Here is a 24,087-nt window from a genome sequence, read left to right as displayed (position 1 = left end):
AATGAATGTAGTTAACACCGTACACTCTTTGCTGAAATGGCTTTCTGCGCATGACCGTAATGCTAATTGTCCAGCTTATCTTGAAATATAAGTGCAGAAGTTAAATAAACTGTTTTTGTATATACCATTGTAACTTACTGTTTTGTGTGTACCAAATGCCAAATTATCTTTGAGCTGGTTTGTTCGTATGTATACATCTTTGTAATACACTGTGTGTACCAAATGCTGCATTATCTGATTATTTTACATTATTGTGGTGTCTTTCTCCCTCGGAGTCCACTCAAAAGGGGCCATCTTGCTCAGCTGATTTATCCCAGTCAACAAGTGGAAATAAATGCATTTAAAGAATGTTGTAAGTTAAAGGACATAGAATTAAGTTGTACTGTGTTTTCCCTTGATGCAGTTAAATGCTTTAATTTCCATTATACATTTTCAGTGAGACTTTACTTCCTGTCCCATCAGTCTTCATCGTCTAACATTCAGAATGGATCTTTCATTTATAGTGCAGAACTTTTCAAACTAGCTAATGTTGTCATGCCTTTCACAATGTCTTCTTTGTGAAGTAATAACAATGGCAAAATTCACAGCCTTGTCATAAACAGTTCTGACCCCAAGTGATTCACGTACATCTTCCTGCCTTTTCTTTCAGTAACCACAAAGCTTTTTAAAACATTTACATTTTCTAAAAGCTGTATCAAACATCCTTTCCCATCCTGTGTGCAGCAAAGTATAGATTTCCTGAGGCTTGATGCCCAAGAAGTTTCTATGAATGTTTTTTCCTTGAAGTTTCATTTCAGAAGACCTTTTAAATCTGTGTTAAAAAAATACCTATGCACTTTTTTTTTCTAACTGCAGATGAAACTGCCTTTAAAATTGTGGGGTCACTTTGCTTTTGTTATTGACTACACAATAACCATAGGAATGACTGAAGTGTCTAGTTCTGACACCAGTAAATCCAGGTGTCTATCCATTGTCTCATGAACCTTGTGTTCTTTCCTGCCATTCACCTTCCCTTATCAGTTTTGGTACTGAGCAAACATATTTAAGTGTACTTGCCTCAAAGCAGGTGACAAAGGGATTGATCAACCTTTATAGAACAGTAAATAAGTATTCAGTTTAAAAATACATCATAAAACAAGTAAAAAAGCCATCCCATATACAGGCAATCAATAAGCATGTTCTTCTTGCCACTAGATGTCAACAGTTTAGTGGACAACTGCTACCAGAGTCATTAACAAGATGCTGTTATATAGCCACAAGGGCTTTCTGCTTGTAATATTTGTTACAGATAAAATATCTACAGATCTAGTTAAAGAAAGTGCCATCAGTCTGTTTTAAATGTCTGTCTATATAGCTAACAATTTTCTGTTCTAAATGCAGGAAAAATCCTAAATAGAATGATGTGTTTTGTACTATAGGGCTATGATTCTGATTTTGCTTTGAACTACCACCATGTACTGTGGAGAATTTAATTGCCAACTGGTAGACTGCTATGCTGCATTTAACCCAGCAGTGAGATTATTACTGATGTTTCCCCCTAATGTGGGGCTCTAAATATCTGATCTCTTAATATGCGCTAAGATAAATGGGTACTGTTTAGAAATTGTGTGTGAACCGCCACTTCAGAGGAAGCCAGAAGGGCTGACAAAAATATTGTCAAATGGCACTTTTATCCTAACTTACTTCTGCACACCTCAGGGATGACGGTATTGTTTTATAAGTCAGGTGTTTGTTAGACTGTCAATGACAAAGTAAAATAGATCCATCATTTTACAGTTTAGGGTGAGTAGATGCAGTTCATTCAAAAGAAAACATACTGATTTTATAGACAGCTGTTTATTCCATGTAGGTACAGTATGCAGCAGATGAAGTACTGAAAGTTCTTCAGTTAAGTTACTAGGCTAATGGCCCTAGGGAACCTTACAAGCCTAGCCAAGTTCTACCCTTATTTCCACAATCAGCACCTAATGCCCATGTCTAAGAGGGACACAGGTGGAACCGTGGGGTGAATTTACAGTTACCCATCCAGTCATCCAGATTGAGTTTGAAGAGCATCTCATTGGCCCTCTTCAAATGCAGTCTAGACGATTGGATGGGTAACCATAAATTCACGCCAGGGGTTCCACCTGTGTCCCTCTTAGACATAGACATTAGGCGCTGATCATGGAAATGAGTAGAACTTGGCTAGGCTTGTAAGGTCCCTAGGGCCATTAGTCTGGTAACTTCTTATGATCCTGTGAAACACTACGGTTGTTGGATTCCATACCTTGGTGCTTTGTTTGCAGTTAAGAGATACTAGACTGGAGCTTGCATGAGAGACGTTAACCACTAATAGATAGCATAACAAACATTTCTTTGCATTATGATACGAGTCATTTCATAGTATTTATGCTTAGTATTACTTCATGTACACCTTTACACAAACCTTCACTATATTAGCATATTGCTATCAGCCATCAAGCAAACTGTTCCCTTACAACTGATGCAAACAAGTTTCTTGCATATGAGAATGTACACATATGCTTGTTAGAGGGAAAATGATAGCAATCCCACCTTGTACAGTACAGTGTCTTGCATCACTGCAAAGCCAATTTCAACAGCATTTTTCATAGACTAGTATTGCTGATGTCAGTGCTTAACATCCTCTGCATTAGCCAATCAAATAAAGCACAAGGCTGGTTCTAGAATTTTCAAATTTTTCCTGATCAGCATTAGAAATACCCATTTCTGCTTCAGTTTTGCAACTCCTATTTTGACATCACAGCATAGACCTGTCAAAACAAGGTGTCACTTCTCAGAAAAATAATAGGACTTTGCAGTGCTAACAACTCATTTTCATAAAAATGGTGCATGCAGTTTGATAGATGTATGCAGATGTGCGTCTGCCAATCACCATTGATTTCATTATTCGTTGTGCAAAGGACTTTTGAGCTGATAAGAAAAATAAATCTAATAGAAGCTACTCTGTGTGTGTTACCCTGCTGTCTATAAAAAGGTGCTTTGTATCAAACGGTGTCAGAAAGTTTTACTATTTAACAGTGGTATTTACTTTTATCATTAGAATGTGCAAGATTAATGCATCCTTCTGTGCTTTAGGTGGATTTGTAAATTTCCCTTTTTGTCAAAATTTTGTTTCACTGCACTTTCAGCTCTGTAGAAAGACCCTTTATGTCTCTATATTAAATGTTCTCTGTCTTTGTTTTTTTCCAGGGCAGCTGTATGCAGTTGGTGGTTATGATGGTGCATCTCGACAATGTCTTAGTACTGTAGAGGCGTATAATCCTGCTACTGCTGAATGGACTAATGTTGCTGAAATGAGCACTCGACGGAGTGGTGCAGGTGAGGACTAACACTATTTCTTGCAAGTGCTCTAACATTCTTAGTAAATTAATGTTGTTCTTCTTTTGGCTTTTCCCAGTTAGGGGTCGCCACAGAGGAACTCCAGTCCGCTAATGATTGGCCGTAGATTTGTTTACGGGTGCCGAGGTGCCAGCTCGACGCCCAACCTTCAACAAAGGCACACCCATTCTACACATGTCTTTCGAATGCCACTCGACCACGGGGAGGACATGTAGACTCCACACAGAAGGTGAACCTCTTGCTGAGAGGCAACAACGCTAATTAATAAAAAATAATAAAAAAAATTAGCGGTTAGGGCACACCAAATCTGGCTGTACAAAACAATAATTTTATTAGCTTAAACACAAGTGCTTTCACCCTGCCACAATACAGGACTTTATCAAGTGAATAACCAAATCACATTCCTAATCATTTAAATACCCAAATTCCATAAAAAGCGCCAAACTTTTCTTAAAGATACATTCTTTCACAAAAACAAAAACATAAAACATTCCAGTCAATTAAAACTTACCATTCCAAAATAAAATGTAAAAGTATGGCTGAAAAACCTACCAGTTTCTAAAAATACACTTTCTACGGGCATAAGATCCCTAACTCTGATGCCCACAGAGTGTGCGTTTATTGCTTAGGCCCTGGTCACTTAGACACTCATGTGATGTTTGCTCAGGATTTAATGCCAGAGCTCTAAGTGACCATCGAAGGTCCGCCCTCCCCAGTCTGCCATTTCCTCTGCCGGATCTTCTAAGAAGCCAGGGGCTCAAACCCTGACAAAGAAATCTAAGGAGCCTAGGGAGCATTGCAAATGCTCTCCTGCCCGATCTCGTAGCAAATCTGCTTCAGAACCACCTGCTAAGACCTTAAAGCTGTCGGACCTGACACCCTCTGATCCAGCACAGTCATTAATGACTTCTCCACAGAGTCAAGCTCCGGGGTTCTCTCTGGATCCTGTTTCTTTGAGACTAAGGTCTCAGTTTCTCAGGAGACCCCAAGAAACTCTCCAGACCTCCTTCCACTTATTTCTCCATAAGATCTTCTCGGAGTCTATCCAAAGCAGAGGTGGACAGGATGATGAGGAGATTCCTCAGAATGCAGATTCAGATGGGGGTTTTGCCTGCTCCTTCCCCCACTGGTTCCGTGAGCCACCAGCCTGCCTTTTTTCATTTGATAACTCCTTCCATGATCCATCCTCCTGTTTTGGAGCCCTCTGTTCTAGTCCGACCTCCTGTTTTGGAGCCCTCACTTTTGGGGGCAACCAGAGTTGGCACGTTGGATCCGATGACTTTATCTTCTTCGACTCTGGCGACTTCTCTGATCCAATCATCTCTGTGTTGGAGCACAACAGGTCTCTGAGCCGAAGCTGTGGCATAGGGTCCAAGGGGTTTAATTCAACTCCAAAGCTTTTGGAGATGTTGCTTCCCCTCAACGCCTCACAGCTAGCCAGCTCGGCTCAGACTCCCCCTTCAGATTGAGGGATCCTGGCAGGTCAGTGGTTGCCTTCTCATAGAGCTTTGGCTCCAGAAGGATTTCCGCTGGCCTCTGAGGGTCCCTCTGCATTCAAGGTGGTGGAAAGGGTACTCTCCCAAGTGAGAATTGTGTTGACTGTACCTCCTTCGGATCCTGCCCCTGTCTTAACTTTTGTGCCTGAGCCTACTCATCCTCCATCTTGAGGGCTTCTAGCTTCAAAGAGCTTCCAAGCAGCTTCACCCATGGAGCTCCCCATCTCTTCTGACAGCTCCCCGGAACACCCCACTGAGGAGGTCCCCCCACAAAAGACTGTGCAAATGGAGGCACCAGGATTCCCCTCCGGAAGAAGATAGTCATCAGATCCAACGTGCCAACTCTGGTTGCCCCCAGAAGTGAGGGCTCCAAAACAGGAGGTCAGACTGGAACAGAGGGCTCCAAAACAGGAGGTTGGATCACGGAAGGAGTTATGGACTTCGATGAGGGGGAAGGATCCCCAAGATCTCCACTGGATGATGTCTCCATTGGAGAAATCCTTGAGCTCCTATGCCAAACAGGTAGATGGTCTACCCAAAGCTGTTCCTCAGAGGAGTCTGTGTTTCTGGAAGCCTTTGGATCTGGCCTGTCTACATCTTGGGTAATCCCTCCTGTGGATGACCTTAATAGACCTTGTCTCATGCAGAGCATGGAAGGAACCAGACACTGTGCAGCCCATCCTTAAAAAAGCTGACAAAATTCTTAGTGCCCCTTCAGATAAACACCACTGGACAAAAGGTACCCCAGTAGGATGCCATGGTTGTTGCAGTAGCCACAAAACTGGAACTAGCCAAACAAAGCTCCATTGTCCATCCCCCTAACAGGGAGTCTGGGTTTTGGACAGGTTCGGGAAGCATGTGTACTCATCAATGACCTTCCCATTGTGATTGCTGAATTACTTGGTTCATTTTACCAGTTTACAGAGGGACTTGCTAAAGGAAATCTCTAACACTGCTACAGGGTCTATGTCTCAAGATGAACAGAAGACCTTTTCCTCTTGGATGGCCACCCTGTAATCTAACTCGAATGCATCCATGAGGCTAATCTTGCATGTTGCATAAGATAGCTCAAGGGCCACCGGTTCAGGCATCGCCATAAGGAGACAAGCCTGGATGTGACTTTTGTCAAACCATTCAGGGTGTCATTCATCGGTGCCCTGTTTGATGGATTATCACTATTTGGCCCAACCGTGAAAGACACTCTGTCCCGCTGTGAAAAAGATGGAAGGACCTTGTCTGCCATCAGAATCTGATTTTCTACTCCACAAAGGCCATTTTCCAGGAACCAACGTGTAAGTAATTCTGATTCAAAAGATCACATGGACCTTTCCAGGATTCACAAAGAGAATTTTCCCCTAGAGGCAGGGGGGAAATAGATATAGTGGATGACGCTGCCCACGTGGCAGAGGAGGTCCACAGAACCAAAGACCTAGAGATTCTTTTTCAGACAGATCCTTCCAGTGCACCTGAGCAGTTGCCCAACTGTCCCTTTCTGGAGGCAGTCAGGGGATGCCTATCCTTACACCCGAATGTCTGGCTAGCCATTACAAATGACCGTTGGGTGCAAAGGATCATTTCCAGAGGATATTACACTCCCTTTTTCAAAACTCCCAATCTAAAGGAAAATCTCCCTGATGTTACACCCAATCAGAGGGAGTCAGCAGCCCTAGAAATCACAAAGCTTTCTAGAAAAAAGGGTCATCCAGATGTTCCCACCAGACCAAATAGGATTCGGAATTTTTACTCAAGGTTCTTTTTAGTGATAAAAAAGACAGGAAACCTGAGACTGATCCTAGATCTGACATTCCTGAACAAGTCCATACAGAACTCAAAATTCCAGATGGTCACAGTACAGTCTGATTGACCGTTTCTACAGAAAGAAGACTGGATGTGCTTTGTAGACCTTCAAGATGCTTATTACCACATTGAGATGGACAGGCATTCCCGAAGGTTTCTGCGCTTCCGGCTGGGAGCTCATCATTACCAGTTCAGAGCTCTGCCCTCTGGTCTTACCAGAGCCCCCAGGTTATTCGCCACATGTATGGCAGTAGTAGTAGCTCACTTAAGATTGCTCGGATTCAGAGTGTTTCCTTATCTGGATGACTGCCACCTGACCGCATCAACCAGGCATCTACTCATACAAGTCAGAAATGATCTGCTTCATCTAACAAACACATAGGGGATCACTATAAACAAACATAAGTCTCAACTTCACCCAGTCCAAGTGATGGACTTTATAGGGGCACATCTAGACACATGCAACTGTTTAACCTTCCTACATCTAAAGAGAATTATGTCCTTGAGGTTACATGTCAAACAAATTCTAGCCATTCCTTCACCACCAGCAGAATTAGTTCTCAAAGCACTGGGCTCAATGGCAACCACTATTACTTTGATTCCAACAGCTCGCCTTCACATGAGAATCCTTCAGTTTCTAGCAGTACAATGGTCCTTACATCGTTATCCATTGAATCACCCAGTAAAACTATCTCAAGTGTACAGACTCCCTATCATGGCGGCTTCTCTTGAGGGATGTCGAGGAAGGATGTTCGTTTATTCTCCCTTCCCCCAATTCCACTTTGACCACGGATGCATCCCAGTTGGGGTGGGGGGACATTACTTGGGGCGAACTCTTCAAGGCACATGGTCAAGACAGGAGACCTCTCTGCATGTCAGTGTTCTAGAAGTGAGAGCAGTGCTTCTAGCATTGCAGACCTTACAGAGCTTTCTTCCTTTTACTATTGCAGTACAAATGGACAACATGTCAATAGTCTGGTACATCAACAAACAGGGAAGAACCAGATCTTTACCTCCTTTGTTGAGAAGCAGTGAGAGTTTGGCAATTTGTGATCTCCATCCGCTTTCTAGTAACAACATGTATACCGGGGAAATCCAACATTCTAGTGGACAGGCTCAGCAGAACTATTCTAACACCTCACGAATAGTCTCTAAATCAGTCTGTGGCAAACAGGATATTTCACAAATGGGGTCTACCTTGCTGTTACCTCATTGCATCACCATCCAACAACAAATGCAGCAGGTTATTTGCCCTAATTCCTCCACAGGGACAGTCACCAAGAGACACTGTAGTCCATGTTTGGCCCTCCTGTCTACTTTATGCTTATCACTCCCCCCACCTCTCATTCCTAAATTTCTTCAGAAAGAGCAGAGGTTGCAGAGCAAAGTGATCTTCATTGCCCCCTTCTGGCCTCGACAGGTCTGGTTTCCTTTCCTTTGGTTTCATCTGATATGTCCTCCTTGGACATTGGACCCAAATCCAGACCTCCTGTTTCACCCATCAGGACAAACTCACCCAGATCTAACAGGCCTCAAATTGACTGCATGGTTTCTCCATTTCTGATGATGGCCAGACATGCCAGGCTGCCCTCTCCAGTTAAGAAAATCATGGTGTGCTCACATAAGGCCTCCACAGGAAAAAATTACAAAAGCAAATGGAAAAGGTTCTCTATTTTGGCTCATCAGAAATTTTTGGATCCCTTTACTGCTCCAATCCCAGCAGTTCTTGACTTCCTTGCTTCAATCTTCCAGGATGGAGCAAGATATCAAAATTCAATCGGCATCCATATCCAGTTATCACGTAGACGAAAGCTCTTCTTTCTTAGTTTTTCCACATTGTGCAAGGAATTTCTGAGAGGTACCTTTTTACTTACGTCATCAGTCAAAAATCCCTCTCCTCTTTGGGATCTCACTATGGTCTTACAAGCCCTAGTTCACTCACCCTTTGAACATTCTGCCAAAATGGACCTCAAATTCTTATAATGGAAAACTGTATTTTTGGTGGCTGTAACCTCGGCTAGAATATCGGAATCATAGGCACTTTCAAGACCACCTTACTTAATTTTTCACAGAGACAGAGTCACTTTACATACAAACCTATTCTTTTTACCAGACGTTGCTTTTGAACACAGTATCAACCAAGTTATCAATTTTCCAGTATTCTTTCCTACTTTACAGAACAAGGGTGAATATATTTTTCACCTTCTTGATGTGCATAGACAATTATATTTTTATCTGCACATGACAAAATCTTACAGGAAATCTGGCCAACTGTTTTTCTTTTTCCAAAGTATGGTAGGGAAAGCCGGTTTCCAAAACAGTGTTGGTTAAATGGATAACAGATTGCATTTCTTATGTTTATGCTGCTAAAGGTATCACCCCACCTAGCCATGTAAAAGCATTTTCTACTAGATCACTATCCACTTAGCAGCCTTTTGGTCTAGAGTATCCATTGATGATATTTCTGCAGCTGTCTACTGATCAAATACTCATACCTGTGTTGCACATTACAAATTGGGTATTATATCTAGAAATAGAGCATTTGTTGGTTCTGCTGTGCTGTGGAATATCCTTCCATGAGGGCCTCCCAAGATCAGTGTAGCTGGAGAACTCTGTACCACAGGTTGAGGAATGAATGAAAATGACACAATCAGATAAATACGTTATGTACTCACCATAATGTTCCGTCTGTGTTGTCCATTTTCATTCTTCCTCAACCTCACACCCTCCCCATTCCCCTGTCCCTTCTGGGAAGACTTACAGAGGTGTTCCAGGAACCACTGATCGTTTTGAGCTCCTTATTTTATCTTCCTACTATTCTTCCTAATGTATGTTGTATATTATTATGAATAAGCCATATACAGCCGCAGCAAACTCAATCTGAGGTAATCTGGGGAACAGGAGCATTATGAGTAAGGAAGGAGCTCGAGTCCGATCCTAAGCTATAACAAGTGGCCAAGTCAGATCTGAGGTTCAGATCCGAACCCACAGGTTGAGGAAGAATGAAAATGGACAACATAGTGGAATGTTATATTGAGTCCAGAACTTATTTTTTCATGTGGTCATTCCAGGCATCAGTGTGCTCTTTCACTGTTTGTAGGATATGATTGAGCAGGTATGGGAGTTCCCCTTTAGAAAGTATAATACGACACCAGTGCAGGCCATGTACTTGACCCCTGGAAATCTGATGGTGTCTCATGCCTTGCCTTCCATGTGAACAACCTTCTGTCTGATCCACATTGCACACTTTTCACTCATGCAGCACCACACATACTAGGTAAATGTAAGCTTCACTCTTCTGGAAGTAGTTTGTTGAGGCTGCCTCTTTCTTTCCTCGAAATTTGTTTGAGAATGGGATTCAGAGTGGACTGAGATCATTACTTCTGAGACAGACAAGGACAGTGCCACATTTCCATGTCATCCCCCACCCCACCCATCCATGGACACCTGGGAAAATGTATAACCTCATGAAGTTTTCCATGGACTAGCCTGTTGTCTTTTTTTAAAAACACTTTTATTGATTTATCACTTGTGAGACAGACTTGTGTACAAGTAATCAAACCATATTAACAAGTTCACGTTTGCAAACTTTGTATGTCACATGTATTGTTTTATATGATAAAATCAAAGCAACATTACATAACGTATTGAATTCCTGTCTTTTCTTAAACCTCATTCCTTCTCCAAAACATTTTTTTGCATGTATTGTTCCTACAATTTCTATTTTTTAATATAATTTAGTCCTACCCTTTAGTTTGTTTAGGCTTTGATTTCCATTTTCTAGTGATTACTTTTTTGGCAGCCACCTGAATTAAACTTAAGACCTTACTAGGCAATCCAGATCCTGAATCCCAGCTCAGAAAAAATATTTCCTTCCACTTCCCCAAAGGTTATGTTTTAGATGAACCTCAAGAGGTCATGAAACACCAGAAAAAAAGAGAAATGGGCACTAGCTGATCCATGCTTCAGCCGCTTTCTTTAGACTAACTCCATCCTCCTAAAAAAGGCCAGTTGCAGAAGGAAGGTAGTCAGTCTTCAGGCAGTTTTTTTCCTGACAAATCTTCCAGAAGGGAAGAGACTGCAGGAGATGCTGCAGTAGTCCTGACTATTCATTAGGACTGCATTTTGAAGAATGTTTTTCTAAATATGCCGTAGCTTGGAGAATTATTGCTCTAGATCTCTGAGTTTGGATGTGTTCTTTGATGGCCATCTATTGGAAGCACATATGCTCTTCCCATAAAGAGGTCTGATGTTGGAACAACTAGTGCCCCAGATTTCTGGAGTAAGCCTATATTCTATGTTTTAAGAGAGTCCATAAAGCATTTTCTGTTGTAGAAAGAAGAGGAGGATTTCTTTACAATCTCTCGGTTAGGGTCTGTCAGTTCAGTGAGCACACCAAGTACATCAGTTTTCCCTTGTCTGGAGGTGTCACTGGACATGATGACTTTCTTTTGGAATGTCCTTTTCTGGGAAACTTACCAGAAATTGTTTTCATTCACCTTGCTTGCACTCCTTTCAATGCAAGGTGTTCCCATTTGTTCTGTTATCTCTGTCCAGAGTTTTTACTAAGGTTCAGGCAGTGATGGCAGACACCTTCAAGAAAAGGGTGATTCAATATTCTTCTTGTATGATTAGCTTCTGGTGGCATTAGCAAAGGACTTCCTGGTAGTAGTCCCTTCCTCAATTTCTGTGGGTGTAACCATAACCTGATGGTCCACGAAGTCGTGGCTCTGACATCCTGAGTGAGGTAGCAGAGGTGGACTGAATCTAGAACTCTACTCTTCCTTGTTATTGTGATCTTTATGACAACCACTGTATTTACGTATGTACACGTGTATGTTTTGATAACTTGGTTAGCTAAGCCTAGACCTATTTTCAGTGGAAAAATGAGGTTTTCATACAAAATGCTTGGTCAGGGCAGCAGGGAGTAGAAAGTAAAGATGGGTAAGTATTCAGTTTTGTAAAAATATATCAGTATATTATGAACTGTTGTAGATGATAGTAAAACGCATCTGTTTTCAATTAATGCAGTGTTATTGTTTACATCCATATGAGCTACTACCAACTCAGACATCTGAGACATTGGTTTAATGTCTTATCCAAAGTGTGACCGACATAGTAGTGCAGCTTCTCTGGAAGTGGACATTTACCAAAAAAGGTGTTGTACATAAAAGGTGGGAATAATAACTTTTTAATACAATGATGATTTCTGTAATGTCTTCAAATGTCAATGGTCTCACAGAAAAATACAAAAAAGAAAGAATAGTGAACTATATTAAAAATGTAGAGTGCAAATAGCTATGTGACAGGAGATACATTTGGAAATAACTGAACATGTGAATTTGATAAAGAAAGGTTTTCAGCATGGTTATTCAGCATAATACCTAGGACAAAGGAAAACAGGAACAATTCTGGGAGAAGTCAGTTTTCAGCAAGGAATATTACTTGTAGATGGGGAGTGGAATTTGATTTGCAGTAGAATTGTGTGTGGGGAGGCCCAGAAGGGCAAGTATAACAAAGGAGGGTAGATTTTTGAAGAAATATATAAAAATATCTGGCATGGAAGATGTGAATTCAGTAGTATGAGTTCAGAGTGAATTTATTATTCCTCAAGATATAAAAACTGGGCCAGGCTAGACAGAATTTACATTTCACAGGAACATGTGCATTTAATTGAAGGTCTTGATACACACTAAATAACTATTTTAGATCATGTGTCAATAATAAATAAAATAAAAACACAGTAATGAAATAAAAATGAACACTGGTGCTTTCCGACCTATCTGTTAAAGAGAGGATTAAGGAATGGGTAGTGGAGAATATTCAAGAGCTATTCGAGAAGATAGAAATTGCTTCTGAAAATATAACTAGGGGATGGGATAAAGTTAAGGTGGAAATAAAGGAAAGGGAACTACGGTTAAGAAGTAACATTTGACAGCAGTTGGTCCGTTTTCATGCAGTGAAAGCATGTGACAGAGTAAGCTAGGACATTGAGCAGGGCAATGGAAGCATTTGCATTTCCTGAAAAAATTATAAGGTTGATTAGGAGGCTATATGAGGGATCGGAGGCAAAAATTGAAGTGGGCGGGGTCCTTTCTGATAATTTCTGCTTGAGAAGAGGAACCAGGCAGGGGTGTACTTTTTCCTCTTTGTTTGTATCATATTTAGAACCATTGGCAAAGAAAATAAGGGACTCAGAAATTCAAGGATATAATTGGTATGGTAGTCAAGAAAAGCTGGCTTTATTTGGAGATCATATTATTTTATACCTGACAAATCCAGAAAGAGACATTAAAGTGTTGTAGAACATTTTGAGACCGTTTCAGATCTTTTCAGGATACAAAATCAGTGAAGCTAAAACAAAGGCAATAGCGGTAAATTATATATCTACACATGAATTGGTTCGGCAATATCCATATTTATGGGGACATGATAAATGAAGTATTTAGGAGTATGGATTAAAAATGATTCTAGTGTGGCAGCTAAGGATATATGGGAAGAGACTAAAAGGTAATACAAAAACTGAGAAAATAGAAGCTTTGTTGTATGGATAGTAAGATACAAGCATTTAAAATATTTTTAGTCCCATTAGTCTTATACACAAGTCAGGCATATTTTTATCAACCAGAGGAGTATTTGTGGATAGCAATTAATAAAGAGCTGAAGGACTTTATCTGGGAGGGAAAGAGTTAAGTGGGATAAGCTTAGAACAGGGCGGTTTGGGATTACCCGATTTGAAGGGGTATTTCAGAGCTGCACAGTTGGTTTCTGTACATAGCACAAGCAGAAAACTATAATTCAAAGTGGAAAGGGATGGCGATGAAACAGGAGGGAAGCTCAAGATCCACAGAGAGACTGGGATTTCGGATGCAAGCCTTTAAGGAGAATAACAATAATCATATAGAATATTGTATCCATAAAGTAGCAGAAAGTATCCTCAGAAGTAAGCCAACAAGGGAATGGAGAAAGGAGATTCTGCCGATAGGGATGCCAGCAGTTAGGGATATAGACAGTAGGCAAGAGGGGGCTGTAATTTATTGGAGAAGACTAGCAAAGGAACCAAGGTATTGGGAGCAAATAACTAGAGAGGGAAAGATGATAGAATGGGAAGATGCCGAGAATTTATTTGGAATGTAGGTTAGAGATTGCCCTCCCTGTCAAGAACTGATAGAGTATAGGCAAAGAGAAAGAATTAAGGGGATCCTAAACAAAATACCAGGACTGGTAGATCTTTTAGTAAAATCTAGAACATAAGCTGCCATTAAAAAAGGAATAATTAGTAGAGCATATAAAATATTGCATGATAACTATAAGAATCAATCAGAGGAGGTTAGACATGATTGGGAACAGACTAGATAAGCAATTCATCAAGAAACAATGGGTGGATACATGTATGTCTCCCAAATATGCAACAAAATCTAGAAGATTTAGGATTTTTTGCTTGGAAATTTTTGCATAGATAAATTTTTATATCCCAAGTAGACTCCAAGAGTTTTTCCTCAGGTAGACAGCAAATGTTGGAGGTGTGATAAGGAAGAAAGAGGTAATTGGGAACATATTTTCTGGGAATGCAGTGAATTGGTGAACTTTAAGGATTCCCTGTACGATGCACTGTTGGAGATGCTGGGTGAGCAGATTGGTGTGGCAAGGAAGTTGATTTTCTGAGGTATGCTACAGAGTCAGAATTGACTAGACATGGTATGGCCTTGCTGTGTTTAATTGTGATGGTTTCCAAAAAAGCAATTACTAGAAAATGGAAATCAAAATCTAAACCAACTGTACTAGAAGTACTGAGTATAGTAGTAGAGACAATACAGTTGGAATTGAGATCTTTTGTTTGATTCTCGGCTGGAGTGCCTCCTGTGTGTGGAGTCTGCATGTCCTCCCCGTGGTCAAGTGACGTTTAAAGACATGCAGGTAGGTGCATGCGCGAATGGGTGTTCCTTCTTTGAAAGTTGGGCATCGGGCTGGCAACTCGGCACCATAAAAATCCACTGCCAGTCATTAGCGGACAGGAGTTCCGCTGTGGTGACCACTAACCGGGAAATGCCGAAAGACATTACTAGAAATGGATAATAGCAAACTACATAGGAAAAATGGGAATTGTGAGAATAATACATACAGGGGAGGAATGAGGTTTAAAAGAAGGTAGGACTTAAATGAGCTATGTAAACTAAAAATGATTGGGTAGATTATAAGTGTTGTATAATGTTTGCAACTGAGAGTGTTGTCAATATGGTTTCTGATGTAAAATGCTTGCAAGTAGGACTGTGTGTCGATTGTTTTCATTTATATACGTTTGATTGCCTGTGTCATAAGTGATGGTTTAATAAAGATGTTTCTTGTTTAAAGAAAATGAATCCATCTGCTATGGAAATATAATCCACAGTCTGCTTCTCTTCCAGTGTCAAATTGTGCTACCATTTGAGCCACTGACACTGAGCTTTTGATATCCCCTAGGATGCTCCAGTAGACAGTGTGAGGAGCCAGCCATTGCACGACTGTTCTGATTTATTTCTGGAGTTAAATCCCTGTTATTAGATTAGAGAGTTTTGGATTATTCCCAGCTAATCTCACTAAGGTTTCTCTTCCTGCAGCCAAGTGCATTATAGATTGTAATGATGCATGCTTTGTTAGTGGACATGGATTCTATTTGGGATCCTTCTTTTTTGCAGGGCAGGTGGGTTCCCTTGACAGAGGGAATATCTCATTAAACTTCTTGAGTGGAGGGTAGCACTGCATACTTTTCAGGCTCTGTAAAGGATCTGACACTAAAGCCCCTCCAGAAAACCAGGCCACAATGTGGTGTATGAACAACAAGGTGGCATGCCTTCATTTTGTCCACTGTACAGAGAGTTGTTGCAGGTTTGTGAGTGGGCCATAGACAGAGGAATCTCTCTCCCATCCATTCACCACCCAGCCGCAGCTCTGGCACTTTCCTAGCAGTGAAAGTAAGAGAACCTACTTGAGCATTGTTCTTGAGTGGGAAACTCCAAAGATTTAGCATATGCAGTGCTCCTCCATTTTTGTTGAGTCCAGTAGGGCATGGGTGGATTGTTAGTTTGGTTTTCCTCACCACAGTGCAGAGGTTGCTCTCTCTTCTTTTTCCTCTGATTTCATACCTTATCATCAGATACAGAGAAAAAGATCAGATCTCATCTTTACCATCATTTTGTGTCAAAACAGGGTGTGTTGTCAGGTTGTAATGTCCATGATAGTACAGGAGATCGTTGTAGTACAAGGTAGGAATGATGGGATGCTTTATGCTTTGTTCCTCCATTGTAGCCCCTGAACTGTGATAATTCTTCTGAACCAGTGTCTTCAAAGTCTGTGAGGCAACCATAAAGCATTCCACTCATTAATCGTCTTCATGTGAAGGAGTTTCTTCATGTAGGCAAGTAAATATCTTTTCCCAAATCTGTCATTGAGTTTATAAATGATTCTCACCTGTATCAGTTACTTGATTGATTTGGGCCTTCGGTATTTCCTGGTCAGGATGCAGGTTTCCCCTATTTCAGTGCATCACAACCTTTCAAAAGACACATTAGTAGCCCACCATAGGCGTATTTAGCAGTTCATTGAGGGGAGATGTTTACATCATCTTCTGCCTTTGAGAAAACCGTGTCTTTCTTGTGACTTGAACTTTGATTGAAAAGCCCCCCCCCCAAAAAAAAATGCCACCACCATTCAAACTGGCTGGTTCACCTGGCCTGAAGTTCATATCCTGGAAGACTCTATCTGTAGCCCTTACCACTGCTTACAGGATCTTGGAGCTTTACACACAGATTTTTTTTCTTGGGAACCCTACTCTGTCTTTTATATGGACTGAGGGCCCCTTAAGGCTAATCCTTGTTTCTACCTTAAACTGATCTCAGAAGTTTGGTCAGTCAAATGCTCATTTCCTTCTTGAGGTAGAATACTGGGGCAAGAAAGCACTTTATATTTTTATGCACCGTCAGCTCGAGTTTTGTGTGAAAAAAGTTTGCGAGTTCAAAAACTGGAAACAGCTGTTCATCTCATTTGCTGTAGGTAGGAAGGGCTTAAATAGGGCTAAGAAAGCTCTGTCTATGTGGATTGCTAATTGCATCATTACTTGCCATCAAATGGCTAATAGTGTCTTGGGCATTGTTGTCAAAGGTAGTTTCACTATGGGTGTGGCTGCTTCCAGTGTCAAGAATGGTTTTACGGACAACTCAGTTGGTAAGTCACACCATCAACAAGCCCTGTTGTTTGGACCATTTTTTCAGGAGTTATATCTCCTTTGGTACCTCTCTGCTTCAGGGCTTATCCGTCTGAGCCCTGTTTTTTTCATTTATTCTGGAGCCTTCCTCCTTATTTAGCTATTACTTGGATCCTTCCCAGCCTTTGCTTATTTCAGAGGGTCCATTTAAAGCAGGATGCAGTCTGCCTTGGTTACTTATTACCCTCCTACTGTGTCCCTGTGCTTTCATTATGCCCATATCTGCCTTGCAGGTGGGTGTCTTGATAAATCTAACAAACGTCTGGTAATTCTGTCCTTGTCCTCTTTTTCTTGGCATAATGTTTGCTTGGTTTATTGGGGACTCAGAATAGTCTGTGGCTACGGTTGTTGCCTAGATCTGACATATGACATCAAGGAAAGTATCTGTGGAAAGCTCACAAGCTAAAAAATATAGGTGCTTTGAATGAGGAAGGGTGAGGTATGTACTCATTGATTTTTTTTTATTTCTCTTTTATGTCCCAGGTAGTTATCTCTGCTTTGCATCCTTCAAGGATTGTAACAGAATGCCTGTGGGCAATTTAGTAATGTGCAGTATTATGTTTTTTGTTCAGTTTTGGTAAATTGCATATCTGGTAGTAGAGATTGAGGTTGCACTTGACTAACTTTCTTGTACCGAAATCATGGTTGCAATAGTTTTTTCTCCAGTGCAACAAATTGGCATCGTAGAACTAAAAAAATACCTGTGTAATTGTAAGAAAAATGAAAAACTTACACATATTAGAAAAAATGCTGGAGACGAGCCAAAATATAGATTAAATGACTTTGGCATTGTAGCCAAATGCGAAGCTGAGAGGGCAGCAAAAAGAACTGAAAAGGGCTTCTAGCAGCAGTGTTTATATATTGGTGTTTCATATCCAACTATGGTTCCATGTAATGCTGGTTGCGAGACCAGTGTAACTCATTACAGGGACAAGGAAATTATTTATAAAGTTAAAGTTGGGGATATCCCAGTTGTTCTAACCTACTTTATGGTATGCATAATTAACCACAACTGTATGGTCTCGCTCTGCCTGCTTCTGAAAGTACCAATGCCTTGAAAATAGACTGGGATTAAAACCAAATAGAAGATCATGTCTAAACTCACTGTTAACACCTATAGAGCATTTTATGCATGGATGTAATGTCCCTTACAGTACTGCTACTTGTATGTATTTATTCCAAGGTTACTGTACCTCGGAGTGATGGTAATACTCAGATGGCACAGCTTCAGAGTGGGGCAATATTCCCTCATAGCCATACTTCCAGGTGTGCTATTCAAAGGGTCATGATTACAGTCCTCCAAATTAAGAGAGGTACATGAACATTCCGCATTCAAGGTGGCTGATTGGGAAAATAGGCACCCAAAAAATATTTGGGGTCATTCTACAGATTCCCATGAGACATTAATTCCACCTCTGTAATATGTGAAGAGAATTTTTATGGTGGACAAAATTAAGCAGCCTTTCCATAACAATGATCTTGCTGTCTGCAGTATAGCTACAGCACTTGATATGTCACCCAAGTGAAGCCATTTCAACAATTTGTCTTCACAGCAGACTATAAGAAATAGAAACAATATACAGAGCGCTAACAACTTTCTAAGACCGCTTTCATTTGTATTACTTCTGGATCAGTACTGACAACATCATATTATGGTGAATAAGCAAAAGGGGACCAGAACTTTCTCACCTTAAAAGAAGCACTACAGATATAGAATTGCTTTGTACCTTGTAACCTGTACGGAACTCAAATTTGGAAAAAATAGTTAATCCATTCAAAGTTTCATTTGTGGATTACAGATGTTTTCCTGTTCAGGCTCTCTAACCATTTTGAATGTAGGTCCGATGTGGGATTTCTCAGAAGCAGTAATCTTTACCACACACCTTAATAGTCATCTCCAGTTTTACTCCTAGGTTTGTCACTAGGCAGTTTGGAGGATAAATGTTTTTTCTTCTCTCTGCTCAAACCTTGTATGTCTTCTCACCATCCCCTCTGATCCAGTTGGCACTGTTGAAGCCAAAACAAGAAAAGGCCATCCTCAGTTTAATGGCTTTTTTTTGGTCAGTCAGCCATGGTTTTCCATTTTAATGAATCCAGCCACTCTTCCTTCATGACTTTTGCACAAGTTCTTAGTAACATCAAGACAGAGTCTTAAATGACTCTGAGTGTAAACTTGTTGATAGAACTCAGTTTTCTACAAATAATTTTTTTCCACACGAATCCTAAACAAAGCCGAAAGACCAAGAAATGTGAAAGACATTTGACTGATCCACTTACATTATAAAATCTTCGACCCTTTGACCTCCCCTATTCCAGGGCTCTTGGGTTGCTTAAACTACCTACTTTCATATTCAGTCACAGCTACTATATCTTTAGTTTGTGGTTGTGCTCATCCTTTCCTTGTATAGCAGCAAATTCACCTATTAAGACCTTCCTTAAAGGTGACCCATACACGAGACTCACAGGTAGTATATCAGCTCCATATGACACTTGCATTTCATGTTAGAAATAGTAACAGTAGTTTCATTGAAAGAACAGGTACTACAAATATAAACTAGATGTCATGGAAATGGCCATTAAAGAGAAATGGAGTTCAGAGTTACAAGACCTCATGTAAGCCACTGTATGTATTCATTATTTATTTCAGAGGAGGTCCACTGGGCTCAGGGAGCCCATTTTCAGTGGAGGCCTGGGTGAGTAAAGCTCCATAATACATAGTTCATAGGTAGGTACTAGGCTATTGGCCCTAGGGCCTATATAAGGCTAGCCAAACGGTACCTAGGCTTTTGCCACCCAAGAAAATTATTTTCCTGTGCCCCTGTCAAGCAGAGCCACAGAAGTGATCCCCGGGGTGAATTTCCTATCTCCCATCCAATCATCAAGATTTTTTTTGAAGAGTGCTAATGAGGAGCTTTGTTTGATATAGGTATGTAGTTTGTTCCAGAGTATGTGAAGTCTCTGAGACAGGAATCTATCCCTGCAGCATGTTCTGTTTATTGTGGTGACAAGGTTTAGGACCCTAGAGCGTGTAGCTTGGAGGGATTGGGATTTCTTTACGTGGCGCATGTCCAAGAGCTCTGGGTATGACATAGCTTTGTATGTTAGACAGAGATCGCCTCTGAGTAGGCAGTATGCGACAGAGTAAAGCTGGAGTTTTTTGAGACTGTCTGCGTAGGGCATCTGTTTGAGGCCGATAATCCGCTTTGTGAGGTATTTTTGTGGCCTTTCTAGTTTTTGATGTCTTGTGAGGTACATACCAAAAGGGGCGTTGTACTCTATAATGGATCTAATGAGTGATGAGTAAAGGGGAACAATGACCTCTTTTTTCGTGGATAAGAAACCTTTTGTGATGTGGTGTGCCACGTAGAAGGATTTCCTCACTACTGTGGCGATGTGATTATCAAAGGAGAGACTACTGTCCACCTGTATCCCAAGGTCTCTTATCACACTTTCGGTGTTATGTAGACTACCGCCTATGAGGTAGTTCATGGGTACAGAGTTTTTACCAAAATGGATGACAATGCACTTTTTGGCATTGAACTTCAGGCTATGGCTTTGACACCAGGCATCTTTCTCAATGAAGCCCTTTTGTAGGATATCCACATCGTTAGGAGATTTGATTATGGCTCATAGTTTGCAGTCATCTGCGAACTTTGTTAGCCAAAGACCTTCTGTGTTAGCCTGTACTTCAGAGAAGTAGATACCAAATAGGAGAGGACCTAGGACTGAACCCTGTGGTATTCCACTTGTCACTGGTCTGAAGTTGGATTTAGAATCTGCTACTTTCACATTGTGGGTTCGGTCAGTGAGCCAGTTGGCAACCCATCTTGTGACAAGGATTTATACCTAGTTTAGTGAGTTTGTCTATAATTCCAGAGTGAGGGATGGTGTCGAAAGCCTTGGCGAGATCTAGATAGGCTGTGTGTACCACCTTACCCTCATCTACAGCTTTGGTGACCGCTTCAAAGAAGTCTATCAGGTTTAGGAGACATGATCTGCCTTTTCCAAACCCGAACTGGGTAGGGTCCAGAGTTTGGAGATTACCAATGTCATTGTTTATAAGTTTCATGATGATACGCTCCATAGCCAAAGATACAGGAAGGTATAGTAAAACAGTTACAAAATACAAATATATTTCAAGTTGGAGACATGTAATGTACAATGGTTACATAGCATATAAATTTTGAAGGTGTAAAGTATATGTTCATTTCAAAGAGAAAAGAGACAAACTCTCTACATTATATACATAGGTAGCAGTATCATTGTATTAGCAAACATTCAGAGTGCGCGAATGTATTTAGAAATTCAGAATGGAGTGAAGGTAGATTAGGATAGGAGGGGAGAATACAGTTGCATTTCCAATTAGAAGAGAGGTAAGAATGGAGCAGATATTTAAAGTCATCAGTGTTCTCTGAAGTCCTTAGTGAAGGCGGAAGAGAATTCCATTTTTGGCTAAGGAAAATGATAGGAGAAGTTGTCCAGCAGGACGCTTAGGTTTGTGTACAGTGATAATGTTTTGGTGTTCTGATCTGACCTTGTGTTATGTATTTCATAATGATAGTGTAATTGCAAACTAATCTTTACTTTTTGCCGACACTTGTGTCAGCAATATTTTTAACATTGATCCATTTAGCGTCCAGTTTTTTATCTAAACTATTAGAATGATAATAGACATCTTTTACATATGCTTACATGTTTATGGACAACTCAGAAGTTCTACCAGAAGGAAGAATCTATTCATTGTTCTGTAAGGAGTGAAGATATGCCTGTCAGTTTGACAGAGTGGCTGGCCAATTGTATTACCTGCTATGATAAGTACAATAAACCTTTACAAGGCACAGTTCTGGCATATTTTTAAGCCAGCAGCAACTTCAGCTGCTTACTTTAGAAATGTTTCTGTGCAAGATATTTTGGAAGTTGCTGCATGCTTCAACTCTCCACAAGTTTACCAAACATTATAAAATGGAAGCATAATCCAGGTGTAGGACATGTTTTGTCATGGCTATTCTATGCAGGCTCTCCTCAAACAAAAAAAAAAACACTGAGCACTGCTGTAGCTGCCAATTTCTTTTCACTTTATCTTGGTACCTCGGCTTCATAGGCTTTCAGTGGAATAACTTGATACAATCCCAGCAGCCTTTTTATATTCCATCATCACATCAATTCATCTTTCATTTAATTAGATAATTTAATAATTTCCTTAAATAATTATAAAGCTTAGAGCTTAAAGATGTACCCCCAATACCATACACCATAAATACATTAATAAATGAATTTGTTACTTAACACACACAGAGTGACTGACATCTGCAAATGACATTCTCTTAACTCATGTCTTCTACTACATATCTTTTAACATATTTCCACATTCCCTTATCATATGTCATTATTAACATTATATTCAACTAAATGTCACAAAGAAAAAACACAAAAGAGAAAACTTTGAAACTGCTATGGGGGCTTCAGTAACTGCTTACCTGCCATGACTAACACGTGCTGCTTGAGAATTTACCCAAATGGTATGATTTACTGTTAGCGTAACCCTCCCCAAAAAACATAGTTCAGTGGTATAAAATAACGTAACTACAGATTTTCAAAGAGAGGTTGCAGTAATGGTAAAGCTTTCCCTTCCTTTATCTCACCAGTAGAAATGTACATTGCTTTGTAATTTTGCTTAATAAAACATGTTAGTTATGCTTCCTGTTTTTGTTATGGTAATTTGCTTTAATGGCATTGGAATGTTATTTACTTCCTTAGGAAGTCCTTATGTGTGGCTGGACGAACTGTAGACCATGCACAACAGAGCTTGTTATTTGGCGATGTCTCTTTGAAGATGTTGTGGCAAGTGTCTTGTCCAACTATATTTCGGTGGTGGAATGTGACCTGTCCCCTTTGACAAAAATTATTCCTGTACATTTTCCCTCTGATTCCACACCTGATCACAACATTGACTTGTTTATTTATCTATTAATTTATTCATTCATTAACACATTAGGATCTTTTTTGGCTTTAAATCTGGACATAGGCCCACAGTTTAAATATACTACAGCAACAATGCTAAAATAGAATAGTGTCAGATGTTTCTGTTGTGTAAACTTGAAACAGAATTTAAACCTCACCTCACAACATTCTTACTTCATGTCATACTTTTCTAATATCTATGTGTGATAGACATAATCAAAAAGAAAGTGAAAACAAAGTTTTTTTTTCCCTAATCCCCTCATCCACCTCACATTCCTCATACTTTTACATATTCTTACTCTTAAGAGCATCTATGAGCCTAAGGTCACAGCACTTAAAAAATGAGTATCCCATTAAGCTTGCATCTGTTTCATGCATATGTTTAGATAATTACAGTACACATTTTTAAGATCTGGCGTTGCACAGGATTCATGTCAAATGATAGTGAAGTCAATATCAGAGAGAATACAGTGCACTGTTAATTTGCATTTTAGTAAGTAAAGTATAAGTGTTAACATTTTTCACAAGTTCAGGGCTCACAGTAATGAGTCTTGAACTTCCAAAAGGGCAACAAGAATTTAATATTGTGGTAACCAGATCAGAGGATGGAAGAGTTAGAAACATTATTTTCAATGTGAATTAAGGCAGGTCTACCTTTTAATAGTTTTCAAACCAATACAAAGGTTATGCAGCAAAGCCTATTTTGACATGTCGAAAACCTAGAAGGGTGATGTTCCATTCAGCAGGTAGAGTAGAGAATTAAGGCAGGAAGTATTAAGCTGTTTCCTGTAGACCAGTGTTTTCTTCCACCAGCATCCATTTGTCCATTGTGCGACTCTGACCAAGTTTCAGTGGATTGGGGCTGTACCCCAGATAAAAAAAAAAAAAAAATGCATCTAGATAAATCAGTTCAAATGCCCCTTTCAAGTTACCAGAAATGGCTCCAATAAGTCTTTTATCCATATTTAAGAAAATAAAGCCATGCCTAGACACAATTCACAGAAGTATTGAAAGAAGGTCTGGAAGCATAAAGCAGTAGAAATGCTGAAAACAAAGGTTGGAAACCATGAGGATTTCTCCCCTGGCCACCACTGAAAATGGGCTCTGTCCCAGTCAGAATTTCCTGGTAAACAAGTAATAAATAAATGTTAAATAAAATGTTGAGCTGCTTAGGATGAGAAAATTATCCATGTACAAGAGAAATTTTGTTTATCCGTTTGTCATATTTTAGTT

General features: G+C 40.2%; 1 protein-coding gene across 2 annotated transcripts in view; it reads left to right on the top strand.

The window, feature by feature from the left end:
- KLHL2 (kelch like family member 2) overlaps positions 1-24,087 on the top strand; it is a 1,417,988-nt gene that overhangs the window by 1,126,972 nt on the left and 266,929 nt on the right. For both annotated transcript variants that reach the window (XM_044062211.1, XM_044062210.1), the window contains one exon: positions 3,211-3,339. In XM_044062211.1, coding sequence (XP_043918146.1) covers positions 3,211-3,339 — 129 coding nt within the window. The remainder of the gene's footprint in view (positions 1-3,210; positions 3,340-24,087) is intronic.

Source organism: Protopterus annectens, chromosome 2.part1, assembly GCF_019279795.1.
Source record: "Protopterus annectens isolate FY-2018-M chromosome 2.part1, PAN1.0, whole genome shotgun sequence".
Classification (NCBI taxonomy): domain Eukaryota; kingdom Metazoa; phylum Chordata; order Ceratodontiformes; family Protopteridae; genus Protopterus; species Protopterus annectens.
This window is presented reverse-complemented; position numbering and strand designations above follow the sequence as displayed.